We start from the raw sequence: 22048 nt of genomic DNA on the forward strand, positions 1-22048 counted from the left end.
TACCTGGCCATGCTGCACAAGGTTCAAGGAAGATCCCACCTCAGTGAGCCATGGACAGTATCTGACAGGGCTTGGCTCAAGGTGACAATTCCAAAGCGCTCTCGGGGATGACTGCTCTGGGCAGTGAAGAGAGGGGTGTGTGAGTAATGAGGAGCAATTGAGAGGAGGGTCAGTGGAGCTCCAATTAGACTCTTCATTATCAAGCATCCACAGTGATTCATTTGGTGTAAGCATTTGGCCCTCATGTTCTGTAACTATAATGGGAGTGGTGAGAATGACAAAGTAATGTTGCAATAAGGCTTTTCTACAAGCACTCCTTGACTGGCGAGGCAAAGCCCATTCCCCAAGATATAGAGACTGGCCCTGCTTCCTTGTATTTGGCAAACTTAGCAGAGGAGACATACGGTGCACAGATTCTCCTGAGCAAGAAATGGTATGCTAGTCTAGGCTGGGATCATCATCAGCTTCTAATCCCAAATGAACTCATAATCTGGGCTTTTATGTCTTCTCAAAGAGAGTGCTGGTAACCTGTGGGCTGCCCTCAAAACCTGGAGCCGTTCCTTCCCTTCCCAGAATGTGGCTCCCTGCCTGGTGCCTCTGAGGAGGCTGCCCTGTGAATGCCAGCTAGTCTGCGGGAGAAATCTGTTTATGGTTGCCTTTGGGGTTTGATTAAGAGGGTGATATGCACATGATGGTGAATGGTTAGGATCATTTGTTATGAAAGTAAAGATGGCTTTCACATTTTTTTTAAGTCCTTGTCATAGCAAAGCCTTTTTCCTCTTCTAATATTTGTGACTTAGTTTCTGGAGATCGAAATAGACAGAGCTTTCGCAACTCTTCACCCCAGCCTTCCCAGAACATATGTTCATATCCAAGGCTCCCTAAACTCAAGGGAATTAGACCAAGCTTGTGGCGGGAGATAGATCTGATGATTTAAGAACCCCAAGTCTTCTGTCTTTTCCGTTTTGTTGAATGAATGCCTTGTTTCGCAAGAGCTGGTCATGATGCTAAGAGATAGTTGAAAAGTATTTTCCATGATGTCATCTGAGCTTGCGGGGTGTTTTTGTTTCTTTTTTGTTCCTTCTTTTTTTTTTTTTTCCTCTCCTATGTAATAGTATACCTTCTTTTTTGGCCAGTTTTTTCTGTCCCTAATTTTACACGCAGCTGGATGGTATGATGTCTGTTTTCTTTTCTCAGGCAGAATTAGGTGTTTGGTGTTTTCCCACGTTGTCGTTAGGGTTGAATGAGCCTCAAAAAACGCAAGAATCTGTCCTAACAGTCGTAAATGGGAGCATTCAAGGATGTGTAAAAATACTCAGGTTGATAATGATTTTTAATGACACAGTCCGTATCCCAGATTTAGTGACTCTTTTTCTGACACACGTGAGCCTCTGCCTTGCAAAGAGCTGGAAACCTGGAGGGCTTTGAATGTAGGTGGAGGCTGAGGGACCCAGCAGTTCACTGAGTGCCAACTACTGGCTTTGACTCCAGTGCCGAGGCAGGCGCTGACACATCCCTTTGGCGAAGGAGGCACATTACATGCTGGAGACTAACCGAGAAAATGGTAAAGTCAGCTCTCGGGGGAGTCTTTGAGAAAGCCCTACCCTCCGGCTTCACCAGCGTGTTTGCCGAATTCTCTTTTTCGAGGAAAGTTTCCTGGCTTTATTTTCCCCTCGTAGAAAGAGGGAAAGCCCCAAGATGTGGGTGATTTGTTCGCCTCTTTCTTTAAGGGTGAATTTCTCTGCAGGCAGTCAGAAACTCATATGCTCTTGAGTTTCTTGAAGGGTGGGGACCGTGGGAAGTCGATTGTGTCCTCCTGTGGGAATCGTTTGCCCAGGAAGCGGGAATGGGCGAGAGGTTTGAGTGAGGAACAAGTTACCTGTGTACTTTCCATCCTTCAGGTTCACCAGTACTATAGCTGTCTCCCAGAAGAGAAAGTTCCTTATGTCAACAGTCCTGGAGAGAAACTGCGAATCAAGCAGCTATTACACCAGCTGCCACCACATGACAATGAGGTAAGGGGCTGGAGGAGCCTTAAGAAGACTTTTCTTAGAACCTTCTGTGAGTTGTTACCTTCTGTGATAATGAGATCTCCAAAGAAACACTCTGGCAATTCGTTTTAGGTTTTAGCTTCCTTAATTACAGCCAAAGAAACTGTCCGACGCCTTCTGGAGAGTGTTACCGAAAAGCGGAATCTCGTTATGGACTGGCTTTGCCTCTGTGCCTGGCACTACTAGCTATTTTGGGCTAACCGGGGAGCACTAAAATTTAAAATCTCAAGTCCAGGCTTTCTTAGTGGGAGAAGAAAGTGCTGGTTGCCCCAGTACATTAGATGATTGAGAATTCTTGGGGCAATTCAGCCCTTGCAATAAATTTCTGACTCTTGTGAATTTTCAACATCATTTCATATTAAATGAACTCGCACATTTTCCGTGTTGTGCTGTAGTAGAGGCAACGTGTCCAGATTTACTGCGCTGAACATCTGTGCTTTTATCTTTTAAAGTCTGACTTGCCACGGTCGTCATTTGTACTCTTGAAAGAATGGCTTGCAAGCTATCCTTTTTTCTGAACCCAGACACATGGCACTGTACGCAGGCATTTGTTATCTTTGAAGTTAAATTGATCGTACAGGGAAGTTAGTAAATACACTTTTAAATGAGCATGATGCTTGAGGGGTTTACATTTGTAAACTAGAAATTAATTTTTAAGTATTTGGATTTTTAAAATAGTAATCCTATAGAATTGAATTGTCCGTTTCACTCTGATTGCATTTTAAACAAAATCATAATTATAACTTGAAAGGAGAGAGAACCTCTTCAGAGAGCTGGACCCCAGCTTTCTACCAGCTGCCCCCACCCACAAGCTGGATCCCAGGGGAAATGAGTGAGTGCTTTTTTAGTCTTTAGCTTCCCACATTTGAAGTAAAAAGGATCATTCAAGAGCCTCAAAAATAAATCGCGTAAGTGAAGCAAAAGCTGAAAAACTGAAGTAACTCCCTAGAAAGAGAGCCACAATTTCCTTTTCTGTTGTTTATTTCAGACTTCAAAAGGCAAATATAAATAATGCTTTCTCCTTTAAAGTAGGGAGCAAGCATTGTAACCTGATGCCCAGTTAACGAATTTGGAAGTGAAATTACGGGTTTTTACAAGCTGGAGGGGTGTGCCTTTCTTAAACGCGTGTCCATAAAATGTCAATGGTATAACTATTTCTGGGCTGTTTGGGTCACTGTAGTTCTCTCTCTGGGACATCCACATGAAGACTTTTTTTTTTTTTTTAACCTTTTTTACTTGATAGAGGGAAGTGATCTGCTCTCCTCTGCTTTTAATGGTTTATTCTGTTTACTGTTAATTGTGGTTTCATGAAAAGAGACCTTTTTAAATTCCTTCTTCTTATTGGTGAGAATTCTTTACATGTGACCCAGTAGGCCAATTTCACCCGTTTGACATGACACTTTTGAGGACAAAGAGTGATTCTAAAGTAAATATTTGATCATTCTCTTTTTCACCCAGATAAGACAATTTTAATATATACAGCTGCACCAGTTTTCAAATTAGAATGCTGGTCCTAGTTGAAAGCTTTCCCTCTAACGTTCTGCATAACAAATCATCTGAGTGATTCAGTTAACCTTTCTGATGCTCAGATTGTTCAAAAGTAACACAGGAGGTGGGTCAGATCCATGTTTCCCAAAGTGTGGTAGAGACATGGCTTCGGGTGATACATGGACATGGCAGTAAATAAACCTGAACCACATCATGAGAGAGTCACTCCCTTTTAAATTGCATTTCATTCCTCATGATTGAGTGGTTAGTAATCCAGGGGGAAATTTCGGTTTGGGCTAGCAGGTAGCTCACACCCCTCCAACTCCTACTAGTCTCCATTTTAAGTAACAGCATTAAGAATCTCCTTCAGGATCGCCCACAAGCAAAAGTAGCCAGCTAGAATCTAACAATGTGGTTTGTTCTCACTCTATTTATTTTTTCTGTTCGCCTTCTATTTTTTGCAGGTGATATTGATTTTCCATTTATAATCATAATATGCTTTCTTTTTAAGAAAATGTTTTCAAGTAAAAGAGAAATTGAGTCAGTTTTAAAACCAGTGTTTAGTAAATACTAGTTCAAGATTATGGCAAAATTCCTAAGGTGAGCATAAATAAGGGGCGAGAATGGGAAATAGCAGATTTGAATATCTTTCATGTCCCTCCCTTAATTCTGTGAGTTTCTGTGTTTAACAAGAAGGAAAATATCTTATGCAAGTTGATGCATTAACCAAAGCTCAATGGGCAGCCCTTTTCCTCCTGCACACAGATAAACACACAGGGATGTCCCTGAACCAGCACAGGGACGTCTGGACCGATCCTCACTCTCAACCCATTGTCTTCCCATTTTCCTAAAAATGAGATGCTCAGAAGCCTTGAGCATGTTGACCACTATTCTGGCTCGCTGGCCTGGAGCCAATCTTTGGTGTCCAGAATCACTTACGTGGGCACATGGAGTTGAAAGTATCAGGACCTCACAATCAATTTGAAGATCCAAATCAATTTGAAAGAAGGAGAAAGTCCTAGATCATAACCAACACCAAAGCTATCCCAGATGGTTTGGATCTGAGTGTGGTGAGCAGAGTCGGGCAGGAAGGATGAGAAACGGTAACAAAACATTTATCTTGCCCAAGACTTGGGCTCTAGAATTTGGAGTCTTCAGGAAGCTCTTTTGGCTGTCAAGAATCTTAGGAGAGACTCACTTTAAGTAGCCCCAAGCCTGGTGGTGTTAAGGTGCAGGTTAGGTCTATACAACCAAATGGGAGCATGTTTCATGCAAAAACTCTGAGGCATGAGTTTCGGGAATCCTAAGGAGCGAGGGCAGCCTCCTCCATGCCATTCTCTGTGTCTCTTCAGGTTCGATATTGCAACTCCCTGGATGAGGAAGAGAAGAGGGAGCTGAAGCTCTTCAGCAACCAGAGGAAACGTGAAAACTTGGGCCGAGGGAATGTCAGGCCCTTCCCGGTCACCATGACGGGAGCTATTTGTGAGCAGGTGAGTGTGGATTCCAGAGAGTAAAGAGGGATTGCTCTGGCATCCTTTCCATCATTCATTCATTCAACAATTATTTTATTGAGTGCCTACTTTCTCCCAGGCACAGTTCCAGGCCTGGCGGATAACAGCAGTGAACAAAATTTGAAAGCTTGATCTTGCCCTTGTAAGGAGTTACGTTCTAGGAAAGAAGTCAGACAATAACATAAATAACATGAAAAAATACAACAGGGAAGGGGAGTAGGAGTGCTAGGAGGTGGCAATTTTCAGTAAAGTGGCTGAGAAAGCCCCACTTAGAAGGTGGCTTCTGAGCAAAGATACGTAAGAACTGAGGGAGTGAGTCATGCAGATCTCAAGGGACAGAGAGAACAGCCAGCTCAAAGGCCCTGAGGCAGGAGGATTTCTGCTGTAAGCTGGCCAATATGGTCGGGCAGAGGGAGTGAAGGGAGAGAATTAGCAGACAAAGCAAGAGTTTGTGGAGGGCCAGCTCATGGAGAGTTGTGTAAGCCATTAGAAGGAGATGGGAAGCCATGGGAAGGATTTGAGCATTGGAATGGCATGATGGATTTATATTTTAAAATGAGGCCTTTAGAAAATGGAGTTTTCCTGGACCACTGGTCAGCCTCTTTTCTAAGATCATCCCAGGACTAGTGCCATTTCAATGATAAATGACCACCTCCTTGGGTTTGAGGGATCTTTAGCAAATCCATGAAGCCCCTTGCATTCTCCCTAGGACCTCACTCAGCTAAAGAGTCTGGGTTTGTTTTTCACCTCTACTCTCCTGTAGAGTGCTCAGGTCATGGTGGAGGAGGGTTTTAAAGAAAGCAGGATGGGAATCCAGCCTGCCTGGCTTCATCCTGACCCACCTCTTGGCCACCAGAAGCCTTCCAGTGCTGATGGCTTTTTTGGTTCTTCTCTTAGCCTTGCTGCTTTTTGTGCAGCCCCATCTGACTCCTTAAGTTCTTAAGGGACCCATCCAGGTGCTAAAGAGAGATGACCTGGATCAGTGAAGAAAAAGCGAGATACTGCCTGAAGGGAGTGGATGCCATTTTGAGGCCCTTTTGGGGATTTCAGAGGGATAAGGAGAGTAGGTTCAGATGGATGGAATGGAGACACTACTTACTAAGGGGAGCCAAAGGACCAGAGATTTGGCAGTGGGGTCTTCATCCTTGAGACCCACCCTTGAGATACACGTGGTCAGTGGTTAAGATGTGGGATTGTGTGTGCTCAGTTCAGGACATCTGCCACTCTCAGATCAGTCTTGGGGAACCAGCCCAGCTGGGGTCACCTAAGACAAAAGGAAGGTTGGGCCTTTCGTGGGCAGATATGGAGAGTAGTATAGAATAATGACGAGACCATGGAGGCAGAAAAACATAAGTTTGACTCATGTTTCTGACAGATGACCTCGACGGCGTTACATGTCCTTGGTTTTGTCATCCGCAAAATGGGGATAATAAATGCCTACATAGTAGAATTATGGTGAGGATTAAGGAGGATTCCATATTAAAGTAATTCAACAAGGAGGCCATTAGACTGGCGTGGCTCTAATGCCTTGGTAGCTACACACACAAACCAAAACCTAAGCCAGAGTCAATGTACTGGAATCCAAGAAAATGAAACTTAAGAACAACCAATTGCAGCCAACCAGGCTTTCCCAAATAAGGCAACCTCTTAAGCTATAGTAATCAAATAATTGCCTCGCTTTGCTTCCGCATCTTCTCTGTAAAGTCCTCTCCCCAACCCCCTGTCCGTGGAGCACTCCTCACCACCTCACGTTGACACTTGCTGCCCAGTTCGAATCAGTCTTGGAGCAAATAAACCTGAAAACTTGAATGTGCCTCAGTTATCCCTTCACAGTGTGCGTGCCTCAGCTCTAGTGACGTTACCGTGAAAGGCCTGGGTAACACTTTCTGTAATGTAGTGTCTTTCTTTTGTCTGGTCACTCACATGAATGAGCCCCCAAAGACTCTTCCATGAGATCTTTACCTCATTTTCTGTGAAGCTGTTCAACCCATATGATGTCCATGGTGTGGGAATGGTTTGGAGGTAGCTTTTCTACTCTTCAAACATGGTCCGCAGAGCTCAGCCACTCCATGGGGCCATGGTACTAGACCCTCAGGCTATGACCCTCATGGCCAACACCATGGTCAGCACAGAGCCTCCCCCTGGACCTGCTGCCTCACACTTTACTCCTCCCTCAAAGACCCTCAGGCCGTGTTGGTCTTATCCCAACCGTAAGCATGGGTCATGAGGGATTCTGCCTTGTTCCCTTCTGGATGGGAGAAGGATGTTTGGAAGATGAGTGAGGAGATAGGAGAGGGAGAGGGAAGAAGATCTTTCCATAGTCTGGCCTTAGACGTGGTGCCTTCTCAATCAAGATTGTGTAAAAAGATGTTAGAGGAAGCAGGCTAAAAGCATGCCTGAAAGGCTTGTAGAGAAGATAGTTAAAGATGGGCATATTTTTATGAACCCCCCACCTCCACCCCACAGTGCAGGCCCCACTCCCTCCCATGGCCCCATCTTTCCACTCTCCACCCCCCACAGCCTGCTCCTCCTGGTGTTAAACTTGGCTGTGCCTCTGCATGGAGTTTGGGGTATCTAAAAGATAATGAGACCTTCACTCTGTGTGTTTGCCTCCTGCCTGCTGAGCATCTCTGTGTTGTTATGCTCAAAGAGTTTTTCTCCTTCCCACATTTGTGAGTCCTTATTTTCTCAGGTACTTGTCTTCATCTTACTTGTTGGCCCTAGGAAAGGAGAGTGGGGGGAGGGAGAAAACTCTGTCCTGCCACGTATGTAAAGTAGGTAGCATAGTGACTAGTTTGAAAATCAGTGCTCGATAACCAGCTAGTGGTGGTGGCGGTGGTCGTTCATCCTTTGTGCGTGGCGCTGAGAGATGGGGACTGGCGTTCATACTGACGTTTCTGTTTGCCTCACAGTGCGGAGGCCAGATTAATGGCGGGGACATCGCTGTGTTTGCATCTCGAGCCGGCCACGGCGTTTGCTGGCACCCACCGTGCTTTATATGCACTGTCTGCAATGAGCTCCTGGTGGATTTGATCTACTTTTACCAAGATGGGAAGATATACTGTGGCAGGCACCACGCGGAGTGCCTGAAACCGCGCTGCGCAGCCTGCGACGAGGTCAGAGCACACTCCCTGGGGCATGCAGCCCTGCCGATCACCCCTCAGTTTGCCATAGCCAACATGTTGTCCTGTGGCTTCCTGCATTGAAGAAAACCATAGGCCACCCCACCTGCTTATATTAACCCTTTCCAGAGAGCAGCCCCACCCATCCTTGGTTGCTCGAATGTCCAGGATTGTGGCCCACTTTACTGAATGTGGCAGTCTCCTGGGCCTCCAGATGGGAAGACAGTTTCTGGAACTGAGGAGATTCCCAGGTGGCATACCCCTGGCACTAGGTCAAATCAGAACTCTTAAAAAAAAAAAATTGAAAAAAGGCTTTGTGCAGCTCTAGATTTCAGGCCAAATCCCAGGGAGTAATCATCAGTAATTGTGTGTCACATGTATCTTAAAATAGATCTGTTTCCTGAGATTCCAGGGGACAGATTGGTTTGAGAAGAGAAGAAAATGGGGAGCATTATTTGATTCTCCCACAATTTACACAAATTCTGATGAGGGGTCAGGAGGCAGACGGAGACTCCATTTGGATGCTTCTGCCCCATATACTCTAAGAGGTACTTGAATTTGCTACCCCCAGTGAGAAAGCAGACGGGAACACAAGGCCCATGCCTGAAGCACCAGAAGCACACCCAGTGTGACCCGTAAGCTGAAAGAATAGAAGACCTGGTTCAGCTTAAAAGTTTGGAGCAGAGAGGAGAATGTTCTAAACCTGACCACCTTTATGGGAATAATTTGGGGAAAGGTCTCGGATAGGGGTTTCGTCCTGCACAAAGTAGACTTTTGGTTCTATCTGACCCGTGAACAGCAATGCGGGGCCCCGTAAACAGCACTCCACTTTTTCAGCCAGAGTCCACTATTACATGGTGTTTCTTCCTTATAAACTGCCTATCAGAGATTCATTCATCTTGGAGGAAGTCGATCATCCTTAACTAATTTGGATTCTAATGCTAATAGTGATGTTCACAAGAGACCCTCTAGGCAAGCAGTTTGGGAAGCTGGTTCCAACTCTGTAATTCTAGGCAGCTGCTTTACCTTCATGCCTCAGTTTCCACATGTGGAAATTGGTGCTTATGACTTTATATTATCTAACGGCAAGTAGAATATGATGATTAAAGTGCCTTGAAATTTTTGTTTATTGAGATATAATTCATACAGCGTAAGGTTCACCCTTTTAAGGTGTACAACCATCACTGTCGTCTAATTGCAGATCATTTTCATCATTCAAAAAAGAACCCCATATCCATTAGCCATCACTTCCCTTTCCCCTTCCCCCAGCCCCTGGCAACCACTAATCTATTCTCTTTCTCTATGAATTTACATATTCTGGACATTTCATATGTAGAATAATACAATATGTAACCTTTTATGTCTAGCTTCTTTCCCTTAATGTGATGTTTTTAAGGTTAATCCATGTTATAGCATGTTTCAGTACTTTCCTTTTCATGGCTGAATAATATTCAATTATACGTATATATCACATTTTGTTTAGCGATTTATTAGTTGGTGGACATTTAAGTTGTCTCCACTTCTTAAGTATTATGAACAATGCTGCTGTGAACGTTCTTTGACAAGTTTTTGTCTGGACACACATTTTCAGTTCTCTTGAGTATACTCCCAGAAGTGGAATTGCTGGATCATGTGGTAATTCTGTTTAACTTTTTGAGGGAATCTAAACTGACTTCTAAAACTGCTATACCACTTGACCTTCCCACTATCAGTGAATGAGGATTCCAGTTCCCCTAACCCTTATTATTGTCTGTCTTTTTCATTATAGTCATCTTAGTGGGTGTGAAGTGTTATCACACGGCGGTTTTGATTCACTTTTCCCTGTTAGCTAACGATGTCGAGCATCGTTTCATGTATTTTTTGGCTATTTGCATTTCTTCTTTTTTGGAGAAATGTCTATTCAAGTCCTTTGCCCATGTTTTCAATTGGATGATTTTTCTTTTTATTGTAGAGTTGTAAGTTTGTTTATATATTCTGGATACTAGCCCCCTATTTGATACATGATTTGCAAGTATTTTCTCTCATTCTGTAGTTACATTTTCACGTTCTTGATGGTGTCCTTTGAACACAAAAGTTGTTAATTTTGATGAAGTCCAATTTATCTATTTTTCCTTTTGTTGCTTATACTTTTAGTGTCACATCTAAGAAACCATTGCCTAATTGCCTAATCCAAATTCAAGAAAACTTACACCTGTGTTTTCTTCTAGGCACTTTATAGATTTTTTTGCTCTTATATATAGGTCTTTGATCCCTTTTGAGTTAATTTTTGTATATGGTGTGAGGTAGAGGTTCAAATTCATCCTTTGGCATAAGGCTGCCCAGTTTCCCTGCACCATCTGTTGAAGAGACTATTCTTCCTCTGTTGAATGTCCTTGGCTCCCTTGTTGATAATCAATTGGCCATAAGTGTCTGGGTTTATTTCTGGGCTCTCTAGTCTATGTACCAGTACCACACAGCCTTGATTACTGCTGTTTATATTAAGCTTTTAGAGCTGTGCTTTGAAATTTTAAAAAACTCTATTTTAAGAGTCAAAACACAAATGCTTCTGAGGGGTAGGCAGGTATTGTAAATGAAGGTGACTCATTTTAAGGCAACAGTGAATGGTGAAGAATATGACAAACCGAAGAACTCGCCACTCATCTGAAAGCAGCACCCCCTCTTCTCAGCTCCAGCTTGCTGTTGGGGTGCAGGAATATGCACCAAGCATTGCTGAATATTAAATCTTCAAAAGAGAAACCAAGATTCCAGGTGTTTATATGACATTTCCCTTTAAAAATATTGTATCGAAGCCAAATAAAACAGATATGTATGTTCAGAGTGCCCATGAGCTGTCAGTTTGGGTCCCACTTTATATTCTTCAGGGTAGAACATTCTTCTACTTATTAAAATGCAGTTAAATTAATCACTGGCCAGGCCAGAAACCATGTTTCATTGTGCTTTAGGCAAATCTCAGTGCAAGAGGTGATAGAGATATAGAATAAACATACATATAGATGTTTATTTAATAATTTGTGGGCGGGACCTGCTTTCCTGCTCCTCTCCTTTGGGCCTCCCACAGCTCTCCTTCTTTAAAGTGCTTTCTCATGGCTGCGTCTTAACCACTGACTGTTTGATTTCCCAATCTCCAGATCATCTTTGCAGACGAATGCACAGAAGCTGAGGGGCGGCACTGGCACATGAAACACTTCTGCTGCTTCGAGTGCGAGACAGTGCTGGGCGGCCAGCGCTACATCATGAAGGAGGGAAGGCCCTACTGTTGCCACTGCTTCGAGTCCTTGTATGCAGAATATTGCGACACCTGTGCCCAGCACATAGGTGAGGCAACACTTGGTACTCAGCTCGGTCCTACTGTGACTAGATCTCATTTGTGTCTGGTAGAGTTAGAATCCCTTCGGTTGCAAGTGATAGAAATACAACTCATAATAGCTTAAGTGGAAAAAGAAATTTCTTGGCTCATCTTACTAGAAAGGCCAAGGAATATGCTGGCTTCAGGTGGGGATGGATCAAGGGTCCAAACAAAGTCTGTTTTTGTCCTGTGTCTCAGCTCAGCTTGCCTTCTGTTGGCCTCATTTGAAAGTAAGCTATCTTCACATGGTAGCTAAGATGACCCCTCAGATATACATAATCTTAGCACATGCATTGTCAAATGGGAGTGGGGCCATGTCTCTTCTAATATCAGAGTCAGTTCCTCCAAATAGGAACCTTATCATCCTTGGTTTGGTCATATGATCTACCCTGGAAACAAGAGAATAGGGTATTTCTATTGGTCTGCCTGAGTCATAGGCCCACCCCTGAAAGGGGGCTATGTGATGTATAGCCCCACCACCAAGGGGACGGAGTGGGGTGTCAGAAGGGAAATATAAACAGATCCTCCACAGCCTCCTTAGAAAAACTTGAGGGTTAGCAGAGGGAGGGACCAAAGCGGTCCTCTTGGTAGGAAGGGGATAGTCAAGAAAACCAAACAGTTTCTGGCAAGCATGTCTTTAAAAATAAAAAATCAGCAAAAGCTGACCCAGCCAAATATAAAGCAAGAGAACCTCAAATAGCTCATGAGCTATAAACTCCCCAAATAAGCGGTAGGTCTGAGACGGAGAAAATCGTTTTCCCTTTGCAAATAAGCAATTTGTTCAACCCTTCGATGCTATTCCGGATCATGCTGCATCTGTGGCTTCTTCATTCAACTTGCCTGTTTTGGCACCTTGAGAATGAGCCGCCCTTTAAAAAGAAAAACAAGAGTTGGCAGTGGATGAGTGTCTGTGAGACCAGCAGCCTGATCTTCCTGTGGCTTGTGCAATTCCAAGAAATCTGCTCAGAAGCTGCCAGCTCCTTACCTACACGGGGGAGATGTGGAGATTATCAGCCTGGAGCCCATTTTACCCGACTTAAAAGATTTTATCGGGAACAAGAAGAAGTGGCTTTGTCTCCCTGGTTCATCAGAAGTGATGTATTCAAATGAAAAATTAGTTAGTAGTATGGAGCCCTTTCTAAGCTGGAGTCCCTGCCAGGCCAGGGTCAAACATTGCTGCTGACCTTTGTCCACCAGCCTTCCCTTCCAGGGGCCTGGGTGATATGCAAATCCCCTTTCTCCTCACCCCGAAGAACCTCACCCTCTCACGGCCTGACGCCTCAACCAAGTACCAATGAGCTTTCATTTCTCACAAGATCAGAACAGGGAAGCAGACTCTCTGTTATGCTAAGAGTTAGGAAATAGGGAGCTTGATTTGGACAGGTGGCTGCACATGTGAGGAAGGGCAGGGGGTGGGACATTGTCAGAGGAAAATGATGCAACTTACCTGGCATTGCTCACCGTGGATTCTGGAACTACAAGTAGGTACTTGCTCGGCTGAGAGGGGCTGAGTGTACAGAACACTTACCTAGGGCACCGATACCCCCTTCTCAGTAGTACTTCTGTTTCTTCTGTCCCTTTCCATTGAGGCTTAACAGCCTCTCCAGAAACTGCCACTTAGAATTCGTGCTCAGCGGTTTGGAAGAGAGAAAATCGGTCTGTTGCCACAGCATGTACACCTCGGAAGGCCCCTCTGTGTTCTCCTCTTTCTACCTTCTTTTCGCTCTTTGAAGCTTTGATTGGCATTCCCTTCTCCTCCCCTCTTAAGTCCATAAAAGGCATCAATGTTTTACTGGAAAGGGGGACCTCTGGCCTGCCGTGTTATCACTGCTCTAGTTAAAATGCTGTCCCACCCTTTTTTGCCCCCCCTAAATCCACTTTTCTGTAAAACGTAATTTTCCTGTGACCGCGAAGGCTATGCTCTGTATATCATGCATCCCACAGTCTGGGTGCTTTACTCTGACCATATTATACAAACATTCCATATTTATACAGCCGCTCAGAGCGGACCCTGCATCAGGCAGCCGTTGCCAGGGCAACGGTACATTTGCCTGCACGCAGCAGAGTAAACAGTCCTATAAACAGACCGAGGCTGTAGCAGCAGTAGACAGATACACCCTCAGAGAAGTGCTTAAAGGGCTTAGAGGGGGAATAAAAAAGGAACGCTTAGATGTGGAATGGCAGAGCCCCTTTCCAGATGTTTAGAGTTCAGGAGCAGTTCAGAGCACCATCTGACATGGTTGATGCTTATCAGGGACCACGTTCCGCTGCCTGCAGCGCAGCCTTGTAAGATGCTTCCCTCTCCACTCTCCCCACCGCGGCCCGGTCCTCTGCGAGGCTTCATCCCCAGAAGTAGGCCTCGGCTGCCACATCTGAGTGCGTGTCCTTGCAGAAGCATGGAGAAGCAGCTGATGGAGGACAGTCTGTAGGAACTGGACTTCCTGCGTCCCTCTGACAGGGCATGGGTACGGCTGCAGCTGCTGGGGCTGTAGCACTGAGGAGGAGCTCAGAGTCAGGACCCAGGGCAGCTGGGATGGGAAGGCAAAACGCCCTGGAGGAGAGGGGATTCGGGGCAGGGGAGGGAAGATCAAGCCAGCCTCAGACTTCTTTCTTGAACTGCACCCAGGCAGCAGCCCTCAGAAAAAGAGAGGGACAGGCGTTAAGACCTAATAAAAATACAAAAAGAAGAGCAGTCAGACTAGTTAGCAGACACTGGTCTAAGCACACTCTGCATATTAACGCAGTTAATCCTCTACAACCCTAGGAAGTAAGTACTAGTATTTTCCCCATTTTACCGCAGAGAAAACTGAGGCACAGAGACATGAAGCCACTTGCCTAGGGTCACACAGCCAGGCAGCAGCACAGCCAAGATTTGAACCCAAGCTGATGGGCTTCAGCATGTTTACAACCAGCTGGAATGGCCTGGAGCTGGGATTTGAACCTGCGTTTGTCTGAGTCCTGAAGCCTCATTCTCAACTATTAGAGGGCTATGCCTCCCTGCGCCGCCTGTCCTGCTTCCTCCCAGGAGCCTGGGGAGGAAGTGTGGATGGAGCCCGCCCCGGCCTCCTGGGAATGCTGTGCTGAGGGGGAGTTGATTCACCGGGTCCCTCTTGCCTTGGAGTGGTCCTTGTGGCTGCTCCTGTTCCTCTCAAAATCCCCTCTTAGTCCCTAGGGCCTGACTGTTAAATAAACAGATCCCCCTTAGTCTGGGGAGGAGCTGGTAGGGAGAAGAGTTTGCGTCCTGCCTCTCTGTCCCTGGGCTCCAGGGACATAAAGGAAAGCAGGGAGAGCTAGGCGGGGAGGAGAGGCTGCTCTGCCACTTGCCTTTTCTTTGGCCCTTCTCTATTCCTCCCAGTTTCTCATCACCGCCTCTCTAGCCAAGTCTCTAGAAGTCATTCCTGGAAAGTCCAGGCTCAGGACTCCCAGCCACTAAAGGTGAATTTCACATTGGTACTCCCTTTCCGGGAAGACATTTATTGTCAGACATCAGGAGTCTTGCAGAGGTGCCCTTTCATCCCCCAGTGATTGCTGGGGCCACATTCGCAGCAGGCTCTCCCTATGGGAGGAAGGCCCCAACAGCTCCCAGCTCCCATTCTGCGAGTTTAGCAACTGCTGTCAAAAGAGAGCCTCCCTGGGTCACTATCTTAGCAACAGTCTAGATGACCTAGTGTAGGTCACGTGCCCACCCCTGAACCAGTCACTGGATTGGAAGATACGGCTTTTTACTGGCCAGGGGTGGGTCCAGGCATGGCTTTAGCCCCTCCCAAAGCTCAGGGCCCAGGGCTGGCAGGGAGAGGCTGTCCCACAGGGAGATTAAGTCCTATAACCAGAGGAGGGCAGAGGAGATGCTGAGGAGGACGAACAGCTGGGGCTATGGGAGGTTCCTGTACGCGGGGGTAACAAGATCACAGGTGTAACAAGATCATGTAAGCCACGTACAGCACCGGCATGGGGAGGAAACATGTTTCATCCTTTCCTGATGAAGTTAAGCAAAAGATATGCACGCTTATGGAGGGGAGAGATCTTTGACAAACCACGTCCAGGTTTTTCCTTACCAAGGGCTGATTTTTCCTTACCAAGGGCTGAGATCCACTGTTTTCTTTTCCACTGAGCTGCTACAGTGATTACCACTTGGGTTGGCATACCCTGGTGATTCAGTTCAGTTCATCCACCCATTCAGCAAATCCAGTGACTGGTTCAGGGGTGGGCACGTGACCTGCACTAGGGCTCCTGAGACTGATGCACCAGGCCATGTGCCTGGAGGTACCAAAGAAACTTAAAGACCCTGTCCTCATAGAGCTTCAGTTTTAGTGGGGGAGAGAAGTAATAAATACCTGCGCATACATAGTGGTGCAATGTCAAGCAGTATTCACACAATGAAGAAAAATATAGCAGGTAAAGGTGGAGAATGATGGAGAGCATGCTATTAGGGTGGACAGGAAGACTTCTCCAAGGAGTTGGCATTTGAGAAGACCCCTAAGTAGGGTGATGGAGACAGCATCAATGTCACAGTTAGGAGTAAGACTTCCTGGGTACAGATGTCATCTATGATTCCTAGCTATTTTACATTAGGCAAGTTATTTAACCTCTGTGCCTCTGTTTGCTCATCTGAAAAATGGAAATAATATTCGAAACCTACCTTATACAGTTGAGGGGTTAAATGAGTTTACATATATGCAAAGCATTTAAATCAGTGCTTCATGATACATTAGTACCATTATTGCTGTTTGTCCAGAGGAGTATGTCCCAGGCAGGAGGATTCATGGACAAGCCATTTTGATCAAGTTTCTCTATTCTCAGAGCAAATGGGTTAAGAAGGAGCTGACTGGTAGAGCAAGGGGGCTCTCGTAATAGGACATGAGTACCAATTACGTGGGGACCTGATCATTGGTTTATTGAAATTTTATTCTGCTGCATCTGGAACCCTGAGACAAACCAGGGTGCTGTATGCTTCATGTCGTATTGCAATACTCTGAGCATCTCGTCAGCCTCTTCCATGTCTCTTCTTTTCCCAGGGATTGACCAAGGTCAGATGACCTATGACGGCCAACACTGGCATGCCACTGAGACCTGTTTCTGCTGTGCTCACTGCAAGAAGTCCCTCCTGGGGCGGCCATTCCTCCCCAAACAGGGCCAGATATTCTGTTCACGGGCCTGCAGTGCCGGGGAGGACCCTAATGGCTCTGACTCATCCGATTCAGCCTTTCAGAATGCCAGGGCCAAGGAGTCCCGGCGTAGTGCCAAAATTGGCAAGAACAAGGGCAAGACGGAGGAGCCCGTGCTGAACCAGCACAGCCAGCTGCAGGTGAGTTCCAACCGGCTCTCAGCCGACGTGGACCCCCTGTCGCTGCAGATGGACCTGCTCAGCCTGTCCAGCCAGACGCCCAGCCTCAACCGGGACCCCATTTGGAGGAGCCGGGATGAGCCCTACCATTACGGGAATAAGATGGAGCAGAACCAGTCCCAGAGTCCTTTGCAGCTCCTCAGCCAGTGCAACATCAGAACTTCCTACAGTCCAGGCGGGCAAGGGGCTGGAGCCCAGCCCGACATGTGGGCCAAGCACTTCAGCAACCCCAAAAGGAGCTCGTCACTGGCCATGAAGGGGCACGGCGGCAGCTTCATCAAGGAGTGCCGAGAGGACTATTACCCAGGAAGGCTGAGATCCCAGGAGAGCTACAGCGACATGTCCAGTCAGAGCTTTAGTGAAACCCGAGGCAGCATCCCAGTGCCCAAATATGAGGAGGAGGAGGAGGAGGAGGAAGGGGCCATATCCACTCAGCAGTGTCGGACCCGTCATCCAATCAGTTCCCTGAAATACACTGAGGACATGACACCCACGGAGCAGACCCCTCGTGGCTCCATGGAATCGCTGGCCCTGTCTAATGCAACAGGTAGGTTCTGTTCCGCTGGAAAATGGCATGGGGTAGTCTCTGGGTGACCTGATGCCCGTCACCAGGATTTTAGTGCTGTTCCTGCCATGTGCCCTCCTCCAATAGGTTGTTGAGGAAGGTGAGCCCAAGTTTCCTATGGCCTTTGTCTTTGATCAGATTTCCTACAAGCAGAGCCTGAGACAGGGATTAGGATGCCTATGATATATTCAGGGCGTGCTTCCAGCGAAGGAGAGTGAGAGAAGCAGAACGGGGCAGGGAGAGGAGCCAAATGAAGAATGATGTCTGGGCTGGAGTCAAGCGTCAACCTTATCCAACAGGGGGCTCTAGAGGATGACTGGCACCATACAGTTGTTTCCCTGTTGGGACAAAGGGGCTGACATTTTGCACCACCATGTCAGTTCTTGACTTTGGGCTGCTGGAGAGTGACGTGGGGATGAGGTTGTGGATGTGGGCATGGGGCAGGGCAGCTCCCGTCGGCCAAAGGCAACATTCAGGAGAAGGGACAGCTGTGAGCTGCGGGCAGTCCTCATGAAACCGGATGCTGCTTGGGAGCCCAAAACGTCCCTGACAACTTCTGAGACTGAAGCCCAGTATCTCATTAAGGAGCTGGTTTTAATGTGTAGATAAAGACAAAAGAAATGTGGATAGACACAGAGAAGGCAGGCAGGCTGAAAAGGACAGAAGTGGGGAGAGAGAGACACTCCCATACCTGCCCTCTGCAACCAAATTGTCTAGCCGGTCTGTGTGCGTGTAAAGACTGATGTAGATGTCCTCTAAGATGGCGCTACTCAAAGTGTAGTCTGAGAATCAGGGCTGGCCACAGTCCACAGCGAGATAAGTGCTGAAATTATCAGTGTTTAGAAACCTTAGAGCAATTTGACGTTGCTGTGACATCCAAGTGCGTGTTCAGTGGGCTCATCTTATCGGTCCAGGGACAGACCAGCCAGGGTATTGTAGAACCCACGGGTGAGTTGTCTGTGGCATGTGCTGTGTATCAGTCGTGCTCAGCAAGCCACATACCAGTCCACAATGGATTGAAAATAAAAATTGGCCCTTCCCCATGGATAGTCTGTCCCTTTTGGGCAGGACACCTGAGGAGGAAGACACATGTCTGCCCCTTACAACAGGGATCCCATAGTCAAATGTGTCTGGATGGAGCCTGTGACAGACTTGTGCATGTCAGCCCCATCTGTAGGGGACAGCCACTGCTCAGCTCCAGCTGGTTATTGCCACGTGCAGGGGTATTTATTTATTCAACTAACAGTTATGTAGCTCTTACCAGTGCCAAACATTGTTCCAAGCACTTTATAAATATTAGCTCACTTAATTAAATCATCGCAACCCTATGAGAGATATCCTACTAAATTCTCACTTCAGAGTCGAAGGAACTGAAGCACAGAGAGGTTGAAGGACTTCCCCAAAGTAACCCAGCTTTTAAAAGATGTAGCTTTGATTTGAACCTGTGCATATGGCCCCACAGCAATGCTCTTAATCACACCAGGCTGCCAACCTATTATGAGCCCCACGCTGTCAAATCTTCCAGTTTTTCCAGACAAGTTAAATATGTGGATTTTTTAAGATGTGGAATCTATTTAAACTCTCTGCTAGACAAGCAAAATGTGTCTCTGAGTTGTAGGATGTCTATACGGTGTGTTTTTAGTTTTTATCCCCCTCAAATGCTTTTGCATCTATGTTCTCATTTGTCCTAGAGGACAAATAGCAAATATCCTTACCCCCATATTTCAGATGAAAAAAATGAGGCCTTGGTGACTAAGCACCTTGCCTAATGTCATCGAAGTGAGCAATTAGTGCAGAGTGATGCTGCCTGGCTTCCAGCCCAGTTTGTGTTATTCTCAACAGATTTATGTGCTATAATTATTTAAAAGGCCAGGAGATAAATAGGTAATTCAGCCTCTCAAGCAGAATTTCTCAAAGCTAGACCTCCTGCATTAGAATCATTGGCTGCTTGATTAAAATAAGGACTCCTGGGCCTCCCTCCCAGACCCCTTGCATCAGATCCTAGAGAGGTGGGGCCCAGGAGCCTGCATTTTAACCAGCTCCCTGCTGATGCTGGTGCAACCATTGTCTGCGATCATTTGTTCCTGGGTCTGTCTGTTCTGGCTTTATTGTCCTCACACTGTGACTTAGGAGGAAATCAGGAGATCTGGGGGTCAGGGAACATTGGAAAGGCCATGTGGTTCCGTTGGAAGAACATATGGTCTCCAATCCTAAGGAAGAGGCGGGGAATTTATCCCCTGGTTTTCTATGGATCCTTGGGCGAAGCAACTGACGCCCCTCTGTCTCGGAGATTTTTGGAAAGCAGCTCTGAGCCATGTCTGATATAGTTGAGAAAAGTCCTGAGATCACACTGTCCAACACAGTCGCCACTAGCCACATGTGACTGTTGAAATCTGAATTCGTTAAAATTAAATGGAATTAAAATTTCAGGCCGTCAGCTGCACATTTCAAGTGCTCAACAGCAATGAACTGAATTTTAAATTTCCTTTCATTTTAATCAATCTAAATTTCAGTAGCCACATGTAGCTAGCGCCTCCCCTGTTGGACAGCACATGACAGAAGTGAGCTGTTAGGATGGGCACAATTTTAACCCCATCATTAGTCCCTTTGGAAGTTCTCACATAAGCCCTGGTTTTTCAGATTCTCACTTAATTAATGGTTTGGAGTACCGGTTCAAATCCAGCCTTCATCATGTGAGAGCTGTGTGGTCTTAAACAAATTGCTTAAATTCTATAAGGCTCAGTTTCCTCATCTATGGAACTCAGTGAATAATACTACTTCCTTTGTAGGGTTTTTGTGAGAATTAAATGATAATGCATTTAACCTCATTAATACAGTCTTTGACACACATGACCCTCTGTGGTGGTTACGTGATACCTTTTATTAGTAGTATCTCTCCCTCATCTCAAACATACTGGTACATGGTTTTGACCTCTAGGAATATTTTGGTTACTGACGTCTCCCAGCATCTCCAGCTGTGCAGGTTTGCATTTTTCGGTTTGAAAATTCTCCTTGGGCAGCTCTTTTTCCTACCCAGCATGAGAAGAGCTGAACATGAGAAGAGAAACAGGAAACTAAGAAAATCCCTTCTGTGCCCTTGTGTTGCCATGGATCTGTCAGACACAACAGCCTGGAAGAAAGATTGTGGCTAATATTCTAAGCACAGCTTCATCGTTTGTCACTGCAGCAGACCCTAAATAGCCTTTCACGTCCTACGCGGCGCATACGGTCACCACGCATGTCGCGTTGACTAGACCTGGAAAGTCGCTCTCTCTGCAGCCCACCCTCACTGGCGCCTTTGAGTTTTTTTTTTTTTTTTTTTTTTTTTTAAAGATTTTTTTATTTTTTCCCTTTTTCTCCCCAAAGCCCCCCAGTACATAGTTGTATATTCTTGGCTGTGGGTCCTTCTAGTTGTGGCATGTGGGACGCTGCCTCAGCGTGGTTTGATGAGCAGTGCCATGTCCGCGCCCAGGATTCGAACCAACGAAACACTGGGCCGCCTGCAGCGGAGCGCGCGAACTTAACCACTCGGCCACGGGGCCAGCCCCCAATGGCGCCTTTGAGTTTTAACAGAAAATTCAGTAGTCTTTAGAGAAGGCAGCATCTGAACCGTCTGTGTATATTTAAATCCTAGACTTGCAGTCTGTGAGTAACAGGTATGTGTCACAAAAGGCTTAGAACACATCTGGATGCTTCAGTGAAAGCTAGATTTCAAGATAATGGATTTTTTTTCTTCCGTGGTCAGTAACTTATGTTATTGAATAAGTCTGTAATGTTTAATCTGGCACGAAGCATGATCTTTTGTGGGCAGCATTTTTCCTTAGAACAGATCTGGAAAACCAGATAGCCCCACTGGCTTGCCAGACTCAGATCAGGGCTTGGCACCGCCTGATTTGTTTAGAATTGGGAGCGTACATCTCTTCTCCTTGGAAAATACAGTCCCTCCCTCATGCTCACACAGAGTGAGTCAGGCAGGCACCGCCACCATTTGTACCACCACCGTGTAGGAGCCTCGCAGAAGCTCTTTATCCCTGCTGTGGCCTAAATGTGCCTCAAAAGCCACTTGCAGCCTGGGTGATCATAACATTAGAAATAGTTGGGCCAGGCCCATGGCTTAGTGGTTAAGTTGGGCACACTCCGCTTCAGCGGCCCGGGTTTGCAGGTTCAGATCCTGGGGGCAGAGCTACACTGCTTGTCAGCCATGCTGTAGTGGCGACCCACATATAAAGTGGAGAAGGATTGGCACAGGTGTTAGCTCAGGGCTAGTCTTCCTCAGCAAAAAAAAAAAATGAAAGAAATGGTAATAACAACAACAACAACAACTAACATCATTGGATGTTTATCATGTACTCAGTACAGTTCTAAGCATTTTGCATGAGCTAACTCACTTAATCCTCACAACAACCGTAGGAGGTAGATACACTTGTTATTCTCATTTCACAGATGACCCAAGTGAGGCACAGAGATAAGCAGACCAAAGCCACACAGATTGGAAGTGAAGGGGCGGGATTCAAACTCGGTCATTCTAACTCTGATGCCTGTGCCCTTAATCACTAGCCCATGGCAGATGTGAGTGAGGATGATGATAATAACTGATGATACTCACAACAGACCACTGGTG

At 46.1% G+C, this 22048-nt stretch overlaps 1 protein-coding gene across 9 annotated transcripts in view; it reads left to right on the plus strand.

Moving 5' to 3' along the window:
- Window positions 1-22048, plus strand: part of PRICKLE2 (prickle planar cell polarity protein 2) — a 314377-nt gene that overhangs the window by 253630 nt on the left and 38699 nt on the right. For all 9 annotated transcript variants that reach the window (XM_070574773.1, XM_008532506.2, XM_070574777.1 and 6 more), the window contains 5 exons: window positions 1902-2015; window positions 4892-5029; window positions 7963-8166; window positions 11301-11487; window positions 16534-17409. In XM_070574773.1, the coding sequence (XP_070430874.1) occupies window positions 1902-2015; window positions 4892-5029; window positions 7963-8166; window positions 11301-11487; window positions 16534-17409 (1519 nt within the window). The remainder of the gene's footprint in view (window positions 1-1901; window positions 2016-4891; window positions 5030-7962; window positions 8167-11300; window positions 11488-16533; window positions 17410-22048) is intronic.

Source organism: Equus przewalskii, chromosome 15 (genome assembly GCF_037783145.1).
Source record: "Equus przewalskii isolate Varuska chromosome 15, EquPr2, whole genome shotgun sequence".
Classification (NCBI taxonomy): domain Eukaryota; kingdom Metazoa; phylum Chordata; class Mammalia; order Perissodactyla; family Equidae; genus Equus; species Equus przewalskii.